Source organism: Thalassophryne amazonica, chromosome 19 (assembly GCF_902500255.1).
Source record: "Thalassophryne amazonica chromosome 19, fThaAma1.1, whole genome shotgun sequence".
NCBI classification, from domain to species: Eukaryota; Metazoa; Chordata; class Actinopteri; order Batrachoidiformes; family Batrachoididae; genus Thalassophryne; species Thalassophryne amazonica.
The window spans coordinates 51964995-51985536 of NC_047121.1; the positions used below are offsets into that span (position 1 = coordinate 51964995).

Genomic DNA, 20542 nt, shown 5'->3' on the forward strand with positions numbered 1-20542 from the left:
TTTCTTTAAAACACTTCACCAATCAAAAATGTCTCACAGGTTCCTGTAGTCTGGAGTTGCCTTCATGTTGTCCACTAAAAGTCCAAAACTCTGGAATCTGTAATTCCATCAAGACTGTGGGGGGGGGGGGAATTGACACATTTCTGGCTTGGCCCCCTCATCTGGATTCAGCCCAAAATATCAAAATTTATTGTCCGGACTTGAACGAATCCTTTTACTGTATCAACCATCTGAACCCTTTGAAGTGTTTTTTTTTTAACCTGTCAGCTTTTTCCTCACTCTTATTTTTTATTTATTTTTTTTACTTTTTTCACTCCACCTGCAAGTGCTGCACCTCAACATAAACAACACAAACACAGCTGTGCTGAGAGAAGTAACACAATTATATCATCAGTCATAAAATTAAAGAAAACCATATGTGTTGAGAATTTCACCAAACAAAAGGAAAGAAAAATGAAAAAAGAAATGTATACAAGTATATACAAATTTTTTTGTTTATTTTTTTTTCCCCAGGTGACCACACGTTTTATAAATATTGTGTGGGGGGGTGTTGGACAGTTTCTGACAAATGGTGGAATTTTGGCACATTGTGATATATTTATTTATTTTTAAGGAAGCCACGCCCCTCAAACCCGCTGGAGCTGGCTGTATTTTGTTTCACTGTGTGAGTTGATTTGCAGAAGGATGTCAGCTTGCCTCTGAAGTCTGATCGGTGTTTAAATCTTACAAATTTAAAATGTTGCTTAAATTCTTCTGGACTGTGTCTCTAGATTTGAGATTTTCACTCAGCTCTGTGAGAATTAGTTGAGTTTTGACATCCAAGCGATGACCTCAGTGTTAAAGGTGTGTGTGTGATCCCCAAAACCTTGGATCTTTTTAGTTGTAGTAAAGTGGACTGAAGCTCCGTGTGCAGACGGACGCTCTGTGGAGCAAACAGGAGGCGGAGCCTGTTTTCACACTGACTTTTCCCAGCGTGAAGATCAGCAGATCTTGTTGGAACGTGCACACACACGTCATCATGCAAACCTCTGCCCGTCCTGTTTGCTCTCTGCCGTCTGACAAACCCGACCTCTGCTTGGGTTCATCCTGATGTGCGTTGGGTTTGAACCCTCACAGTGAGGCACCAAAACATGCTGATGACCTTGAACCCCAACGTGCACGTTCCTGTCTGCAGTCACAGTGACTTTGTGACGTGGACACGTGTCGTCTTCAGCCTCAGTGTCCCAAACATAACTAAAGGCTGCCTCATGTTTTATCTGTGTCTTGCGCCGTCTGAAGCTCCGCCCCTTTGATCCCACCGTCTCCGAGTGGAAGCCCGTAGCTCGTCGTTCAGTTGGAAGGGTGTTGGGAATTTCCGCGACGCTGACCGCATTCTCACAGTCAAGATTCTTCTCTCTCAACAGCGCATAAACGTGCACAAACGTCCGCACACGCACGTGTAGGTGACGCATGCAGTATTTGTACTGTGTTTGCACACACAAGCCCGGTTTTGTTTCAGGAGCAGCATGTTCGTACTTTTGCAAGAGAAGGTAAACTTAGAGATAAGCTACGTTTCCCAGCCGAGGTCACGACCTCCTTCATCAGGGACGTGATTTTTCTCCTTAACGCTTCACGTACTTACGGATGGTTTTTCATTCCAGTTCTGTTTTTTCCTTCTTATCTTTGTGTGTTTGCTGAGCTTCTGCACAGTTCTCAAGAACCAGTCAGAAATTTGAGCTGAACACTAAATTTTGGTTTCACATTAAAGTCAACTTCAGTCAATCAACTTTTTTCTTGTATAGCGCCAAATCACAACAAACAGTTGCCCCAAGGCGCTCCACATTGCAAGGCAAGGCCATACAATAATTATGAAACACAGTCTACGTCTAAAGCAACATAACCAAGGGATGGTCCAGGGTCACCCGATCCAGCCCTAACTATAAGCCTTAGCGAAAAGGAAAGTTTTAAGCCTAATCTTAAAAGTAGAGAGGGTATCTGTCTCCCTGATCTGAATTGGGAGCTGGTTCCACAGGAGAGGAGCCTGAAAGCTGAAGGCTCTGCCTCCCATTCTACTCTTACAAACCCTAGGAACTACAAGTAAGCCCGCAGTCTGAGAGCGAAGCGCTCTAATGGGGTAATATGGTACTACTAAGATAAGATGGGACTATGGGATTATTCAAAACCTTATAAGTAAGAAGAAGAATTTTAAATTCTATTCTAGCATTAACAGGAAGCCAATGAAGAGAGGCCAACATGGGTGAGATATGCTCTCTCCTGCTAGTCCCCGTCAGTACTCTAGCTGCAGCATTCTGAACCAACTGAAGGCTTTTTAGGGAACTTTTAGGACAACCTGATAATAATGAATTACAATAGTCCAGCCTAGAGGAAACAAATGCATGAATTAGTTTTTCAGCATCACTCTGAGACAAGACCTTTCTGATTTTAGAGATATTGCGTAAATGCAAAAAGGCAGTCCTACATATTTGTTTAATATGCGCTTTGAATGACATATCCTGATCAAAAATAACTCCAAGATTTCTCACAGTATTACTAGAGATCAGGGAAATGCCATCCAGAGTAACGATCTGGTTAGACACCATGCTTCTAAGATTTGTGGGGCCAAGTACAATAACTTCAGTTTTATCTGAGTTTAAAAGCAGGAAATTGAAATTAGAGGTCATCCATGTCTTTATGTCTGTAAGACAATCCTGCAGTTTAGCTAATTGGTGCGTATCCTCTGGCTTCATGGATAGATAAAGCTGGGTATCATCTGCGTAACAATGAAAATTTAAGCAATACCGTCTAATAATACTGCCCAAGGGAAGCATGTATAAAGTGAATAAAATTGGTCCTAGCACAGAACCTTGTGGAACTCCATAATTAACTTTAGTCTGTGAAGAAGATTCCCCATTTACATGAACAAACTGTAATCTATTAGACAAATATGATTCAAACCACCGCAGCGCAATGCCTTTAATACCTATGACATGCTCTAATCTCTGTAATAAAATTTTATGGTCAACAGTATCAAAAGCAGCACTGAGGTCCAACAGAACAAGCACAGAGATAAGTCCACTGTCCGAAGCCATAAGAAGATCATTTGTAACCTTCACTAATGCTGTTTCTGTACTATGATGAATTCTAAAACCTGACTGAAACTCTTCAAATAGACCATTCCTCTGCAGGTGATCAGTTAGCTGTTTTACAACTACCCTCTCAAGAATCTTTGAGAGAAAAGGAAGGTTGGAGATTGGCCTATAATTAGCTAAGATAGCTGGGTCAAGTGATGGCTTTTTAAGTAATGGTTTAATTACTGCCACCTTAAAGGCCTGTGGTACATAACCAACTAACAAAGATAGATTGATCATATTTAAGATTGAAGCATTAAATAATGGTAGGACTTCCTTGAGCAGCCTGGCAGGAATGGGGTCTAATAAGCATGTTGATGGTTTGGATGAAGTAACTAATGAAAATAACTCAGACAGAACAATCGGAGAGAAAGAGTCTAACCAAATACCGGCATCACTGAAAGCAGCCAAAGATAACGATACATCTTTGGGATGGTTATGAGTAATTTTTTCTCTAATAGTCAAAATTTTGTTAGCAAAGAAAGTCATGAAGTCATTACTAGTTAAAGTTAATGGAATACTCAGCTCAATAGAGCTCTGACTCTTTGTCAGCCTGGCTACAGTGCTGAAAAGAAACCTGGGGTTGTTCTTATTTTCTTCAATTAGTGATGAGTAGAAAGATGTCCTAGCTTCACGAAGGGCTTTCTTATAGAGCAACAAACTCTTTTTCCAGGCTAAGTGAAGATCTTCTAAATTAGTGAGACGCCATTTCCTCTCCAACTTACGGGTTATCTGCTTTAAGCTACGAGTTTGTGAGTTATACCACGGAGTCAGACACTTCTGATTTAAAGCTCTCTTTTTCAGAGGAGCTACAGCATCCAAAGTTGTCTTCAATGAGGATGTAAAACTATTGACAAGATACTCTAACTCCCTTACAGAGTTTAGGTAGCTACTCTGCTCTGTGTTGGTATATGACATTAGAGAACATAAAGAAGGAATCATATCCTTAAACCTAGTTACAGCGCTTTCTGAAAGACTTCTAGTGTAATGAAACTTATTCCCCACTGCAGGGTAGTCCATCAGGGTAAATGTAAATGTTATTAAAAAATGATCAGACAAAAGGGAGTTTTCAGGGAATACTGTTAAGTCTTCTATTTCCATACCATAAGTCAGAACAAGATCTAAAATATGATTAAAGTGGTGGGTGGACTCATTTACTTTTTGAGCAAAGCCGATAGAGTCTAATAATAGATTAAATGCAGTGTTGAGGCTGTCATTCTCAGCATCTGTGTGGATGTTAAAATCGCCCACTATAATTATCTTATCTGAGCTAAGCACTAAGTCAGACAAAAGGTCTGAAATTCACAGAGAAACTCACAGTAACGACCAGGTGGACGATAGATAATAACAAATAAAACTGGTTTTTGGGATTTCCAATTTGGATGGACAAGACTAAGAGTCAAGCTTTCAAATGAATTAAAGCTCTGTCTGGGTTTTTGATTAATTAATAAGCTGGAATGGAAGATTGCTGCTAATCCTCCGCCCCGGCCCGTGCTACGAGCATTCTGACAGTTAGTGTGACTCGGGGGTGTTGACTCATTTAAACTAACATATTCATCCTGCTGTAACCAAGTTTCTGTTAGGCAGAATAAATCAATATGTTGATCAATTATTATATCATTTACCAACAGGGACTTAGAAGAAAGAGACCTAATGTTTAATAGACCACATTTAACTGTTTTAGTCTGTGGTGCAATTGAAGGTGCTATATTATTTTTTCTTTTTGAATTTTTATGCTTAAATAGATTTTTGCTAGTTATTGGTGGTCTGGGAGCAGGCACCGTCTCTACGGGGATGGGGTAATAGGGGGATGGCAGGGGGAGAGAAGCTGCAGAGAGGTGTATAAGACCACAGCTCTGCCTCCTGGTCCCAACGCTAGACAGTCACAGTTTGGAGGATCCCAAAAAATTGGACAGATTTCTAGAAATGAGAGCTGCTCCCTCTAAAGTGGGATGGATGCCGTCTCTCCTAACAAGACCAGGTTTTCCCCAGAAGCTTTGCCAATTATCAATGAAGCCCACCTCATTTTTTGGACACCACTCAGACAGCCAGCAATTCAAGGAGAACATGCGGCTAAACATGTCACTCCCGGTCTGATTGGGGAGTAAGTAAATTACTCCCCAATCAGTAAAGTAAAGTAAATTAAAGAATCTTTGTGAAATTTTGAGAAGAAGCATTTTAAACTTTGGCAGAGGTGTGCACTCCACCAGAAGGTCAGGGTTTAACCGAAGGTCACGAGGTCATGAAGGTGGTGATTTAAGTGAAGGTCACGAAGGTCATGAAGGTGGTGATTTAGCTCCGGTGTATTTCTTGTTTTACACGATTTAATCTGGATCATCAGTTTTGTGGATGATCCAGATTTGTCAGCCAGTTCTGCACCACTTGAGCTGAAATCTGCTACATGGGAACCAATCAGTGAGCCTAAAACATATTCCACAGGTTTTGTGACCTTTTTGACTTTAATGTGACCCCTGGACTGTGATCACACCCACTTTTCCAGTTGTCACTTTAAACATATTCTTCTCAGAAACCGCTGAAGCTGAAACTTGGTGTCCATGTTCTTACCTGTGAGGATACCAAAGGTTGTTTGAGGCGTTCAATCTGCTGTCAAATGTACAGTAGACATAAAGAAACGGACTGGGCTGGACTCAGCAGCAACTGGGAAGCTGCACAAAAGGACGTATCAACAGGAACTAAACATACGGTTTATCAAACACTGGTGTTGCTGGTACTGATAAATGGTTCTGAACGCTGGGTACTGAAGAAAGAAGATGAAAGGAGGCTACAAACCATGGAAATGAACTGAAGAATGCTGAAGGTAACCAGAAGAGAGAGAATCAGAAATGAAGTCAAAATGAGACAAAGAGTGGGTTCAACCTAAACAGCAGTTGATGTTATACGCAAGAAGAGGCTAAAGTGGTTTGGTCATGTTAAAAGAATGAAGCAGGAAAGACGACCAACAAGCGTCCTGCTCTGCTGTGTCCCTGGACGGAGCAGCAGAGGACAGCAGGCGAAGACACAGATGAATGATACACAGGAAGACCACATGGAAGAAGCTGTGCAACTAACTCAGGACAGGACGACGTGGAAAAATCTTGTCAACACCATCATCTGAGGATTGACGGAAAAAAAATCAGCTGTCAAACAAGGCGGCCATATTGAAAATGTCGCCTACAGCCACTGTTCAGCAGTTTTTAAACATATTGAGCTAAAATTTGGTGCAAAGATCACTAGAAGGCAGCTCCAAAACATATCCAACAGGTTTTTAAGATTTTCTTAAATTTTGTCCTTGATATGACTTTTGGAGTTTGGCCACGCCCACCTCTCTAAGTGAAACTGCAATGTATCATCCAGGTGAACTGCTGTGCCCGTGACACTATGTTTGAGGGGTGACAGAGGTGAAATCGAGTAGCCCCTCCCAGATAGACTTTTTTCTCCCAGTGACATAACATTAGTCCACCTCCCTGTTTAAAACTAATCCCACCCACACAGGGCTGCCCTAAGTTTGTGGACTCTTTAAGTCCTTAACCCACTGCCAGTCCAGGCTGGTACTGAACAGTATAGGTTCCAGACAAACGCCAGAATTCACCATTAACATGTCAGAGACTCGCACTTGGCAGAAAATCCAGTGGTGCAATTTAATTATCTGGATCTGGCAGCATTTCTCTACGTTAGCATGAAAAAAAATCTAACATGATAGAAAAATCAAGAGTGATCAAATGTAAGAACACTTTAGGTTTAGATGTTAATCGGGATGATGATGTGGATTTTCTCTCTTGTGACATAAAAGGTTAAAGTTTGGAGATTGTGACATTTTTTCCAGATTTGGGTCAGTTTACGGAAAACAAAAACTGATCTTCATAAACCTGTAAGTCATGTGTTTGCATATCTCAAGGCAGAAAATTACTGAGCAAAATTTATTGCTGATCCAGAACTCTACATGGAATAAACGGCATCAGTAATGTTGTTAATCCCAATCCAGACAGATTTGTAGATTGAGACTTGGTTGAGGAATGTGCTCCCGTCTTGCTTTTTCCTTCCTCTGTTGTAGGTTATTTTGGTTAAAAGTCTCTGTCAAACACAAATACAAACAAGTGAGGCGATAAGACATCAGTCCGCTGACTCTGACCCACGGGGTTAAAGGTCACAGTCAGACACAGCCCCCAGCAACTGACACAAAAACACACTTTGCAGAATTATTTTGTAGACAGTACAACAGTTTATGTCGAGGTTTTAGTTGCACTGAAACAACAATGTGACCGGTTTCATTTAGGATCTTTTGTAGATCAAACTCAACCCTGTCAAGTTTTTTATCAGTCAGTCAGTTTTTGAGTCGTTGTCTTTTAAACCGTCAATAACGGCAGCAAAAAGAAACGTGAGCTCATTTTAAACTAAAAGAAAAGCAGAAATGTGGGTTGTTTTAAATTTTTGATGAATACATTTGAGGTTAAGAACATGTATCTCCATCAACTGACAGAGGAGGACTGCCTGAACAAGCAGGCCTTTGTGATGTCATAAGGAAAGAATGAAGAACAGATAGTCAAAAGGAATCCCCACAAAAATCATCTTTCTCTGAGTAAAGACCATCTGCTGGTAGAATTTGGTTGAAATCCTTCAACTTGTTTTTAGATATACTGCTTTCATGCACAGGCGATCACATGATGCTGCCCCCTGCTGGTGGTGCGTTCTGAAGTCTTTGCAAAGCGCTCAAATTTTTCATTCAGTGTGTAAAAAAAAAAAAAAAAAAAAAAAAAACAATAAGGTTTCTGTGTCTTAAACTAATAATTATGTTTTTTATAGCTGAATTAATTTCTTCTGGTATCTGATTTATTGGATTTCAAAAGCCTTCAGGATGGAGAAACGCGTCACTGCAGCAGCAGACACATCGGCTTATAAATATGATTTATGCACCAGGTATTAGTCTGTGTCATGACTGAGGCCTCAGCAGCAGAACGCCGCTCACGTTGCTGGTGCTGACAACAACCTCAGCACACTCTTCCTCTGATTAGAAATGAGCTTTCCCACAATGCATCAGCGGAGGCGTGGCTGCACTGTAGCACCCTCAGAAAATGGAAAAACTGCAACTGAGCGGTTGATGATTTGTCTCGATGCCAGATGGGCTTTCTGCCTGTTAAATTCCTGGCATGGCAGGAACGCTGCCAGTTAATTAAAAGTGGAGCCTGGACTGTTCTGCTGAGGTGGAACAGGAGGTTATGTTTTCCTGACCCGTCCACTCATGGTCACATGTTTAGTCTTCAGTCAGGTGAAGAAATGTGTGAGTGGAGAAGGTGACAGAACGTCGGCGTCCCTGAGTGAGGTCTTGCACGGCAGCTCCTGACATCAGGCGGTTTTCTCGTATGAACTCTGGATACTGTCCGGGGAATCAGGTCTAGACGTTGTCTGTTGTTGTCTTTTCACAGTCACACCCCGACAGGAGATTATTCATGTCAGAGGTGTGGAAATGATCCCATTGGATTAGTGAGGGGTGGCACCTTCGTAGAACATGTAGGAGGTGGAACAGGACTCAAAACATACACTGTGGAACTCGCTCTTCTCGCCTTTCCTTGAATTTGGTGCTGGTGTTCAGAATCTCGTCGTCTCTCCAGCTTCTTAGGCGTCTTTGGCAGATGTCTTTTCTTCTTCAGTCTTGTTTGTATTCTTCTAGTTTCATCAACAGACCCATTTACTCTGGACAAAACCGCTGGAGCTGACAGGTTGAAGGCCGTTTAACGTCTGTTCCAAATGATTCAGACATTCGTGTTCCTGACAGGTAACGTCTGTGTGTGCACGTGAAGGAATGCGTGTGAAGCGTCATTTCCGGTGCTTTAGAACCCGTCCACAGGAGCTGGTCTTGGCTTCAAAAAGGACTTGATGAGAAATTCCGCGGGTTTGATGAAATGGCACGGCGGTGAGGTGAAGAAGGGAAGAGTGATTTGGGAGTGTGGTGTTGACAGGGTGACTTCAGGAGGTCACCTGTTGACTCCAAACACTCCCCCTCACATTCCTCACATGCCTGAGCTTCACAAAGGTGTTTGTTTGAAGAAGCTTGAAATAGGGGCCTGTGTGTGTGTGTGTGTGTTTGGCCGGACAGGTTCAGAGGAACCGTGGTATATGGCCTCCTCCTCCTTGTTGTTGTTGCTGAGGTGTGGTCCCTCTGGAGGACTGCACGTGTCTTTTCCAAGTATTTTATTACAAATATGTCATAATATGGCTTTTTGTGCTGCTAATTGACAGATCATCTAAGATGTCTGTGTGATAGTATTTCAAGTGAAATTATCATGTGATTTCATTTTGGATGCTATTGGTAGCTTGATTAGCATTAGATCCGGTTCATCTAGGATTACTGAGGAAATAAGCAGCTCATAATTTTTAATGCCCACATCAAAGCAAATTGTTCTGAAAAGCATTGCTGAGAGCTTTAATAAACACCCAAATCGAGGTTAGCCCGCCAGAGGCTGAGTGAGAACCTGTTTGCATTTAGACTCTTCAGTGTCTAAAACAGATGCAGCGTTTAACAGGTTGCTGCTTAATTAAAGACCTGTGGGATATTTAGGTTTTGCCATTGTAACGCCTGGAGTTCTTCATTGTCCCGTTCCAGACTCAGTCCCGGCTGAGGTGTGCGCTCTGAGTGCCCCTGTAGGGATGCATGCATTCAGTATTTACAGAGACTAAAACACTGTTTTAATGTTAAAGCTAATTTGATCTAGTTTATCAACGGTTACATAATTTAATAGAGCGGCGCTCGTTAGAGTGCGTTCTTTCACTGAGTCCTAACAATCCACCAGAACTAAAGACAAAAACTCCATCCGTTTGCCAAATCTTGCCCATTTTTTAATGATGTGCAGCACTTTGGTCAACTGCTGTCGTTTGAAGAAATGTGATTTAGTTTTTGAGTTACTGACAACAGAATAGTTTAAAATGGAAGCACAAACACTCTTGGATGACTTGGTTGTAATGAGTTCCTCCTGGTGCTGCAGACGCGGTTGAAAACATGGCAATGAAGGCAGGAAAACAGGTTTGAGGAAAGCGACTGATAGAGTTACACTTTGTTTTCTCATAGCGCCATTGTCCAGGTTACCGCACGGAGGCTCCTCCCTCAGACGGACGCTCGCCTCACGCCGCCGCCGTGCTCATGTTTTAGTGAACTTAAACCCGCGAGTGCTGGTAGTTTGGGGAGGAGGTCATGGCCACGCTAAGGTTAGCTCACACAAACTCCTGACGTGTGAGGGAAAATGATGCCGTGGGAATGGTTCCAGATGAAGGTGTGGAGGCGGATCCAGATCTGTATCCTGACCTCAGAACAGTCTCTCCTAAAGCGCTGTCAAGCAGAAACAGTCCCTCTGTTGATTGTAAGTGGTACTGCTCCTGATCCGTGCACCTTCCCAGCAGCTTTAAACTGATTTGAAGGTGCTGAGTCGGTTGGACTCGAGCTGGAACAGACCGAAGTCGAGTTCCAACCTGCGTTTGCTCGCCACACCCGACAGGCACTCGGATTCCCGTTGGAGTGGATTTTGGTGCCAGTGTACCCTGAAGTCACATCTGCATTATCTGCTCAAGTTCCATTTCATCAAGCGGCATTTTTATTTGTTGTAATGGTAAAGTTTGGTGTCCGTGTTACCAAGCGGAGAGTGACGGCCGACGTTTCACCGGTATCTTCTTACCCTGGAAGGAGCTCTCCTGCACGAAGCTGATGTCACGAACGGAAACGTTTGCCAAGACAAATCATGACAAAAGGCCTTTTTGTGAGTCACAAATGAGGTCATTTGGAGGTCATGTGACCTGATGTTCTATTATGGGGTTTATTGGACTTAATCAACAATAGAGTTCAGTCACGCTGAGTTTCTGTCCAGGATTCACAGAGCAGAGCTGTGATGAAGCTGCACTTTAATAACACTCTCTGCTCCATAATGACGGGTGTTAACCTTGTTTACATCAGCACAACCTGCTGTTCGGCTCAACATCCTCATCCTGTGTCAGACGTCCTGTACGGACCCCGAGGGGCTCCTCCTCAGGTACGGATGAGGGTCTAGACTCCAGTCTATCACAGGTTTCTTCCCCAGACCAGGCCGTCGGCACCCGCTTGTCGCTGGATGAAGTGAGATGATGCTGTTTAAGAGATACAGAGCCGTGAAAAGGTTTGTGCCCCTTGAGCTTTTACACATTTTTTAAAATGGAAAACAAACAAAAACAAATCAGAATTCAGGCTTTTTATAAAAAATTCAAAAATGATGTCCTTCAAACTCATAGAGGAAACAAATATCAACACAATATAAATTTAATAAAAATGCCAAAGCTAAGTATATACGATGGAGAAAAGTGAGGGAAACCACCAAGACACCTGGAGAACACTGAAATGGTTATCAGCTTCTCTGGCTGTCATTGGAAAAACTTTGCAACTTTTGTCTGTTGCATCATCAGTTACACAGCTTTGTGGTGAAGTGAAACAAAAGGGTTTTGTTAAATAACCTCCCATGTGCGTTCTAGCAAGCTGCAGCTGAAATTTCATGTTTTGAAATTTTGTTTCCTACCTTGAAGCTGATACACAGTTTCTTTGGTGCTGTAGAAGCCTGTAACCTCTTGAAAGTTGTCCCTCACTCATCTCCATCGTGCACGGTTGATGGTTGTCCAGGATTCTAATTGTTCATGTGTCCATCATCTCCTCATTTGTTTGAAGAAATCTGGCTGTAAAAGTGACTTAGCGTGCTAATAGGGGACGCTGTTGTGTTGCCTTACACACTTTTAATTTATATCACGTTTCAGAGATTTGTTTCCTCCGAGTGTCAGTTTAAAGGGCTTTTACACTTTTTCACAGTGTCACATCAGTTGTTTGATGGATTTATTCAGATTTTCCATTTGTTGGAACACGTTGCACGGCTCAGTGGTGTCAGATCCACACTGAGACCCGGATCAGGACTTTGGCAGCTCACTGTTGTGACACTGAGGGGATGTTAAATTACCCATAATTCCGTTTTCTTGTGCTGACAGTGAAGAGCCTGATTCATGTTGACGTTCTGCACACGAGTTATTTTATGAAATGCAGCAAACCGCTTCATGACATTTTGACTGTTTATGTCCAAACGACGGTCACACGTGTGCACGTTGTGGCCTGTGTCGTGCACGTCGAACTCCCATTTTTATACATTTACTCCAAAACAGATATCAATCAGTAGAGCTGTGCCGCGCATGCACAACTTCTTCTTTCTCTCCGTTTTATCTGTGATAATTCCGGAGCTCGTTGGCACGGGCACGCCGGTGCACCGTCCGTGCATTCCACATGATGGTGCACGTGCATGTGGAGTCGCGGACGCCCCTGTGCACACGCCTGTGCACCGTCCGTGCGCTCCACATGCACGGAGCCTCACCAGCTTGCAGACGGAGCTGCAGAGACATTCTGTGTCTCACTGCGCAAAACAGAGACGGGCAGGTTGAGACACGAGCGCGGCGTGTCGGTGCGCGCGCTCTCTGGGTGTGTTCGAGTTCCATGAAGAGAAGCTGCAGGGTTTGAGAGCCTGAAGTGAGCAGCACAGCTGCTCCTGATGTCAAACGCCACCTGGTGGTGGAGAGTTTAGGTAACTGACACAGCAGCCTGTGTGTGTGCGTGCGTGTGAGATATTCTGACCAATCACAGCTGGGGGGGTGGGATTATTATTCTTATTGGCTGGTTGGTATGTATAGTTGCACCCATCAGTCATTTTCACACAGTCTTACTTTTTACTCACGTAATTTGCTCCAGATGTCATGTGACAATGAAAAATGGATCAGAAGACGAGGAAAAAGTTGATCATCCAGTATCTTGGACTCTTCCCACCAGGATAGACTCGTTCATCTCGTACCCGAGTTCACACTGTTGAAAGAAGCAAACGTATGGATGTATCAAAGTGTGCATACGCATGGATCCAAGCATGCTCCGTTTGTACATCCCACTGAAGTTGGAGTTCAGCACACATGCACACACACCAAGCTCCTCCCTGGCCATGCCCCTACTTTAAATATGCAAATCCATGTAAATAGGCCCTGGGAGCTGAGATTCCCCCCCGTCAGCTCAGTCAGCGTGAACACAGAAAAAATTATACCAAGTATTAGTCACAGATGACTGGACATGAAGTGGAGACACACAGGGATAGTTTATTTGTTTTTTTCTTTAACTACGGGCACTATTGGCCTTGTAAATGTAATTTCCACCACACCATTGCCTTACAATATAAAGCGCCTTGGGGCAACTGTTTGTTGTGATTTGGCGCTATATACATGTGCTCTGATGTCACTGTTTATCTCCATAGAAACTACCCAAACAATCTTTCATACAAACTGTTTAAAGGGACATTACAGTGTTGTAGTGGAAATTACGGCAATAGTGTGGGACAACTACATTTTGTTTAAAAAAATCACAACAGTTGTATGACATTGAATACCCCAATTATGTTTTGATTATTTTACTGATATTTTATTCAGAGATATTTTAAAACATTAGAAAAAATGTTTCTTTACCATTCATTTTTATCATTGAAGATCAAAAGTCTGGGTGTGGGACAAGCACAAAACGGCAATATTTGCATATAATGATGCTGAAAAAAGGTGAAAAAGTCATCATAGACTACTAGAACAAATTTCTTAACACACTTTCATTGTAAAGATAACTATAAAAGTGTGAAATTTCCCCTTTTTTCTGTTTGTCATACAATATGATCAAAGGACATAAGTGCCCGTAGTCTAAGAATCACCCGTGTGTGTGTGTGTGTGTGTGTGTGTGTGTGTGTGTGTGTGTGTGTGGGGCTGTAAACACTGTGAGCTCAGAGCAGCACACACACACGCAGGTTAAAGCAAATGATGTGTGCTGCCGCTGACGTTGTGTGACACGCAGCGTGGAGACAGACGAACGCCTCATTTGTACGAGACACCTGATCAGCAAATTCAGACAAAGTAATCGTTTGGAAAAAATCCCAATCAAATAAAATGCAGTTTGGAAAAAAAAAAAATATGGAAAATTGAGATTAAAATATTAAACTATCTATTTTTTGCCATCAAATTAGCTGCAATCCCATCAGAGTCATAATAACTACCACTTGGTTTGGCTGCGTTTTCCTGGAAGCCTCAATGTTTACTGGATTATTTACTCTGGTACAGGATAAAGCCTAGACCTTTCTAAGCCTAAACCCTGTGGAACACATTGAGTTAATAGAGTAAAAAATGACGGGTAGAACTGCAGGGGTCAGTGGTATCTTGGATGGACCTCTTTGGAGATCCTGGTCTCATCCCAACACAGTGGAAGGAAGGATGTGTTGTCCGTCTCTGGAAATGAAAACTTTGGATGATGTTGCCTTACAAACACCTGTGGAAAAGCTGTAAATAAGATGGATTATGATGTCATAATCAATCCTTTATGACACCTGATTTATTGCTTTAAGGCTGCAAATGTTTTATATTTGTTCAGAGCACCAGAAAGTGGAGAAACCTCACTGAACCTCATTAAAGCTTAGTTGACCTTGAACTTTTTACATTTTAATAAAAAGAAAACAGAAGTGATGGTGTTTGGAACCAGTGGCGCCTGTGAGTCCTCCTCCGTTGCTGTAGGACCTTTGGAGGTTTATTTTAGACCCGTTATTAATGATCTTGATGATCTTGGTTTCAAGGTGGACAGTGATTTTAAATTGGAGAGCTAAATTAAAGCTGTGGTTAAGTCCGGTCTTTATCATCTACGGCAGTTAGCAGCTGTGAAGTCTTTTTTGTCCAGACAACACTTTTAAACAGTGATCCATGCTTTTATTTCATCTCGGCTGGATTATTGTAATTCACTTTATGTGGGAGTCAGTCCGTCGTTACTTTTGTATCTGCACTTGGTTCAAGAATGCCACTGCGCGACTTTTGACAGGAACTCGAAAACGAGGCGATATAGCTCCTGTGTTGGCCTCACTTCACTGGCTGCCTGTATGTTTTAGGGTACGTTTTAAAATTCTTATGTTGGTCTTTAAATTTCTCCACTGTGTTGCCCCGACTCACCTGTCTGAGCTTCCTTATCCTTATGTACCGTGTCCGTCCCTCAGGTCGGCTGACCAGCTGCTCCTGGAAGTACCGAGATCCAGAAAGAAGCTCAGAGGGGACGGGACCTTCTCTACTGCTGCTGCTCCTATACTAGGGAACAGCTTGCCCTTTTCTGTGAGAGAGGCCCCTTCACTGCCCATTTTTAAAGCTTGTTTAAAAACCTAGTTTTTTCTCCTTGGCTTTCACCCCTAGTGAGACTTAGTTTTTAAGTTGTACTTCTTATTCATTTATTTAAATGTGTTTTAATGGATGTTTTAGTGTAAAGCACTTTGTGTCAGCAGTGGCTGTGTTAAAGTGCTTTACGAATAAAGTTGGTCTGGTATGAGGTCAAAGAGAGAAAATATCTCCTAACAAAAAATAAAGACAGATCTCATTAGGTCAGGGTGGACTAAACAGAAAAGAGAAAATATCTCATTAATTAATAAATTTAAAAAAAAAAGTTTTTATCTTCAGGAGCTGGTTCGTCACCCTCGTGGTTTCTCCTGACTAATGTCGGCAAACATTCCAGGACATTTTTCACACGCGTGTCCACGTGCAGTGTTTAGTCTTCGGGGTTAATAAAGTTCTTATTCTTACTTTGTTTGAGCACTAACCAGGTTTTCACTCACGTCTGGTTTGCAGAGATTTTAGTCGGATTTCCATAGAGTAGTTTTGACCAAAGTGAGTGAAAAGGTCGGACACGTCTTAGAAAAGATGCCGTCAAATTTTGGACGACATGGTGCTGTTTTTAAAGATTGGTAAATAAATAAATATATATATATATAATGTAACTTTATTTGCTTTAGTGGGGTGAGTTCTGTAATCAGTGCCCATCGTATTGACTTTGAATCATTTATTGATTACTATCACCTGATACAGGAGAGTGAAAACTGTCACTTATTTTTATAGTCCTTGGATCCACTCAAAGTATTTGTGGTTCAGTCCATCTACCACAAGATGGCGCTATAGCTACTAAATCATCAAAGAGCGAGAACCCATTATGTCTTCATATAAATAAGCTTTAGCAGTTTTTTTCTCCAATTGTTATTCAGTATGACGTCAGAAAATAGATTAAATGTCCTTCACCTTTTCTCAGTGTAACATTTTTAAATATCAGCTAAAATATTTTATTTAAAAAAATCATGAAGACACATAAAAGTAACTTAACTGAGCAACAGGATGCAGAGAATATTCAGTTTGATAATTGATTGATTAATTCAGTGGTTGAAGTAATTGATTAAATTTCTGTGGTCTGATTAATCCAGTCATCAGTTCTGCTCTAAAAGTAAAAAAAAGGTCATTGATTTTGTGCGCTGACAGACCAGATGTGATTGCTGGTTTTTGTTAGTTTTATGAATGACTTTGCTGTTGAATTTGGATCTGCTGAATCTCCTTGACGTGTCATAAAGTGATTAAAGTGCAGCTCTTCATCATACGCCTTCATAACGTGTTGGGATTCAGATTTCTACACTTGTTAAAGATCCTACAGTGACTTATTTTAATATTTTAACTGTTGAGAGATGTGAGTATTTAACGGAGACGGGCTGATGTACAGTTGGATTGGCTGAACACGGATCCAGACTCTGGATTGATTATTTCTCATTTCTTCATTCTTCTTCACTTGATATTTTTTTTCTGTACTGTACATTGTAGAGAAAGTGGCTTAGCGGGATAAAGAGTTGGCTACTGATACCTGGACCTGGACTGGGCTCCCAGTTATGCTGTCTGTGTTCTTGGACAAGATACTTCATCTGCATCCTTGTCATCCAGCCTGTTGTAAACGGGTACCAGCCTTGGCTGGGGCGGTAACCTGTGTCAGACTAGCGGTCCTGTCCGTGGGGAGTCATAGATGCTGTTGATGCATCTTGTCTAGAATTGGTTGTGATGGTTCTCTTGGCAGATCAGGTTGTCCAGACTGTCCTCTAGATTTCGTTTTTAATTCTTTGCCACTGAGACGTGGTCTTATTTTAGCAGATCTTCCTTCACTTACAGTTTTTCTTTGACTCTGACATTTTTTTTGTACAATCTGTTCTTGTTCAGTCGTCTTCAGTGATCAGTCCCACCATGATATCCTTGATCTGGATTTTGTGGACGGGGGCACACGTTGGAGTTGGACCAAGCAGACGTGACACTTCAAAGCTGTGGACACTAAGAGAGTGTGTGTGTGTGTGTGTGTGTGGGGGGGGGGGGGGGGTCTGCGTCTGTGTGCTTCCTATTCTGCAGTATGAACGTCTTAATGCTGTTACAGAAGAGACATTAGCGGCGACCCGCAGCACATGGCTGTCGTGACTAACTCGTACACTGACATTGTGGTCAGATGAGGACAGTGGAGCAGCTGTTGCCTCCTGGTCGTGAACTGTGAGGGAGTGACGGCACCACGTAGGATAATCAGATGGCGAGTGCTCAGGAAACAATCAGACAAGATATCTGTTTAGTCTGAAATGTTTAGCGCCTTTGATCAGACACTGTTTAATGTGGAAATGACATCGTTCACAATAATACCTGCGGGCATGAAGATGATCAGGACTGTGGCAGATGGGTCGACTATAATCACACCATAAGTAAGGATGTGGTTACTTTGTTTAGGTTAGAATTTCTTGATAAACAACATCATTGCCTGGTGGAAATCTGACTTTCACCCAAATGATTGACCTTTGGCTGACCTTGCCAGGGCAATTCTGGAATACGCTGACATGTGGCAGGTTTGGTCCAAATTGGAATGGGGTGGTGGGGGTGAGTAAGTAGCGACTGACCTTGGCTGGGCGTTTTCAGAACATACATGTGCCATGTTTGGTGGAACTTGGAGTGAAAAATCTAAATTTTGGCCCAAATGATTGGCATTTGGTAAATTTAGCACTGTCTGGCCAATTCCACAACCCACCTACACCAGAGTCCCACCCAATGAACCCAGTGGCCTTGACATTGCCAAAATAATTCTTTAAATTCAGTTCTGGGGTTTGATGAAATGGGCAGAGGAACTCTTGAGGAGCAGGGGAACAAACAAACACAGATGTCACTTAAGTTCTGTGGTGGTATAATATGTATGTGTGTGTGTTGTTGACTTTTGAGCTTCACTTTGTGTTTCCACATAGGACCAAATCGAGATGATGAGAAGGCTCCAACCATCTCATCCATCCAGGAGAACGTCTTCATTGAGACCAACAGGCCAAAGTACCTGGAGGACCTTCACACTGAAGCTCTGGAAGGATTAAAAATGATGCAGCAGGAAGGTTTGCTGCCCTTGTGGACACATTCAGTACCGTTTATCAATCAATTTAAAGAACTGTGTTCCAGGTTGGGAGACATGTCTTCACTTTCTGCAGACTATGAGCCTGGACCCAAGTTCCAGATCCAAAATTCATGAAGGTCATTTTCTGACATGTAGCTCGATCCAGTTATTCCAGATCAACAGCGAAAAACTACATAATAACAATAACAGAGAGGTGGAAGTCACATGACCAGCAGCTTTCACATTGATCGGACAGTTATGATTCGAGACCACAGTCCCTGAACTGGTGCGACTGGTGGTTTAGACCAGCGCGCGAGTGCAACTGGTTGTTTCACATCGACCCTAAAAAATTGGACTAAATGGCCAAATTGATTCATCGTAATCATGAGAAAAAATGTTTTATTTATTAAAAAATTGTGAACTTGGTATAAAATATACATAGTTTTTCTTACAACACTCTGTCTGTTTGTGTGTTTGTCTGTGTTTTTCTCTCTCTCTCTCTCTCACACACACACACAGCTGTTATCGATGAGCAGTTTCCTCAAAGCGTAGCTCGTTTTTCACTCTATTCTTTTTCTTCAGGAGCTGCCCTTTCTTCTTTCTCCACTTCCAAAAAATCCAACTAATGAACTGAAATCATGTTAACCCTTTTTTTCAATTATTAGATTACTGAAGTGCATGTAAATGTGAGAGATCAGATGATTACAGGTGTCTGATTATTATGTTCATGTAAACATGACTATTGACTGATCTTTTTTTTTATCATTTTTTATATATATATATATATATATAAATTCCTTCATTTCTTCTTATAACACTCACGTTGATGATTGAAGAGGGCTTCGTTGATGAAAAATCTTTTTAAGGAAACTAATTTTTCTATAGTATAAGCCGTCATCTTTGATGTCACCAGTTTCCTATCTGTATATTTTATGAACAATTTATGATTCTTCTGCAAAGCTCATTTCTTTCATACAATAGTTAACTTTTCATGGTGTCACAGTACTTATTTCAGTAACTGGTTCGATACCTGCTCCATGATACGAGATGTTCAAACTTTACTCACTAAAAATGTTGCTTTGCTCAACTAATGGAATCAGCAGTAACATTTCATTAATCTGCAGATTTTGTTTTTCTCTTCGTGCAGAATCGACTCATGGGATGGAGTTCACCGACGATATGAGCACAGTTGTAAGTAGCACATCATGTGCAGAACTCTTTTTTTTTAATAAAGTCACAGTCCTCACATTTTTGCCCAATAATTCATTTTTTTTCTTCTTCTTCAAGTCGACAGCGACCGTCCAGGCAGACAGCGACGCAGCAGGGTTTATGTCAGACAGCACCATCGCCGACACATCATCTGTGGTCTCTGTCCAGTCATCTGTTTCGACAAAATCCTCCCGGTCTGGACTCACCAGGCAAGGTAACTACCTAACTGAACCACAGTCATCACCAACAGCAGTCTGACACAGTTTGAGTTGTTACATGTCCAGAGTAAGCAGTAGTTACACAGGAGATGGTGATTTCACCGGCACGATTCAGGAAGACTGGTTTTCAACTTCTCTATTACAGTTACGTGGTTTGGAACAAAAATCATTGGCCTTTGTGGCCATCAGACCGAGGCTTTGGAAATGAAGGAAACTGACAAACAAGCTCAGTTCAAGTGGAAAGACTTCAAGCACACCTGCTCCTAATGTGCATCATCCATCCAGCAAGTGGCAGACAGATCTATGGGATATTAGATAATCAAAACAAACTTGCTTTTTGGATCAGTCTGCTGTGTCAAAATGAAAAGTCAAATCAGTTCATCGTCAGATTAATGTGGTGACGGACCAGACGAGAGCACTCTTTTTATTATTATTATTATTATTATTATTGTTTTTGAGTGCGTTTATTCAGATGAAAATGGTTGGCACATGTGGTAAATACATGTTTCAGTTCAAACGTGTAAAATAGCTGGCATATTGGTTGAAATGTTGAAGTTTTGCCAAATGATAACATGGATGGAAAAATCATCATTTCAGCCACTTTTCTTTCTCTTCAGCATCAACTTTCAGACCTTTGAATTTGGGAAAGACTCCAGAAAAGACAAAGACAAAGAGAAAACACAGGAAAACTGTTGCAGGAATCCCTCAGCATATCCAGAGAGAAATGGGCATGTCAATAATATTTCACATTTATTACTTTG

General features: G+C 41.8%; 1 protein-coding gene across 5 annotated transcripts in view; it reads left to right on the forward strand.

Moving 5' to 3' along the window:
* si:dkey-157l19.2 (uncharacterized protein KIAA1522 homolog) overlaps window positions 1-20542 on the forward strand; it is a 51124-nt gene that overhangs the window by 25420 nt on the left and 5162 nt on the right. For 3 of the 5 annotated variants that reach the window (XM_034195262.1, XM_034195263.1, XM_034195265.1), the window contains exons 3-6: window positions 18218-18355; window positions 19502-19545; window positions 19642-19777; window positions 20399-20509. In XM_034195262.1, the coding sequence (XP_034051153.1) occupies window positions 18218-18355; window positions 19502-19545; window positions 19642-19777; window positions 20399-20509 (429 nt within the window). Of the gene's footprint in view, window positions 1-8545; window positions 8878-11112; window positions 11243-18217; window positions 18356-19501; window positions 19546-19641; window positions 19778-20398; window positions 20510-20542 lie in introns of those variants that run through there. The other 2 variants (XM_034195266.1, XM_034195267.1) reach the window with 2 other exon arrangements.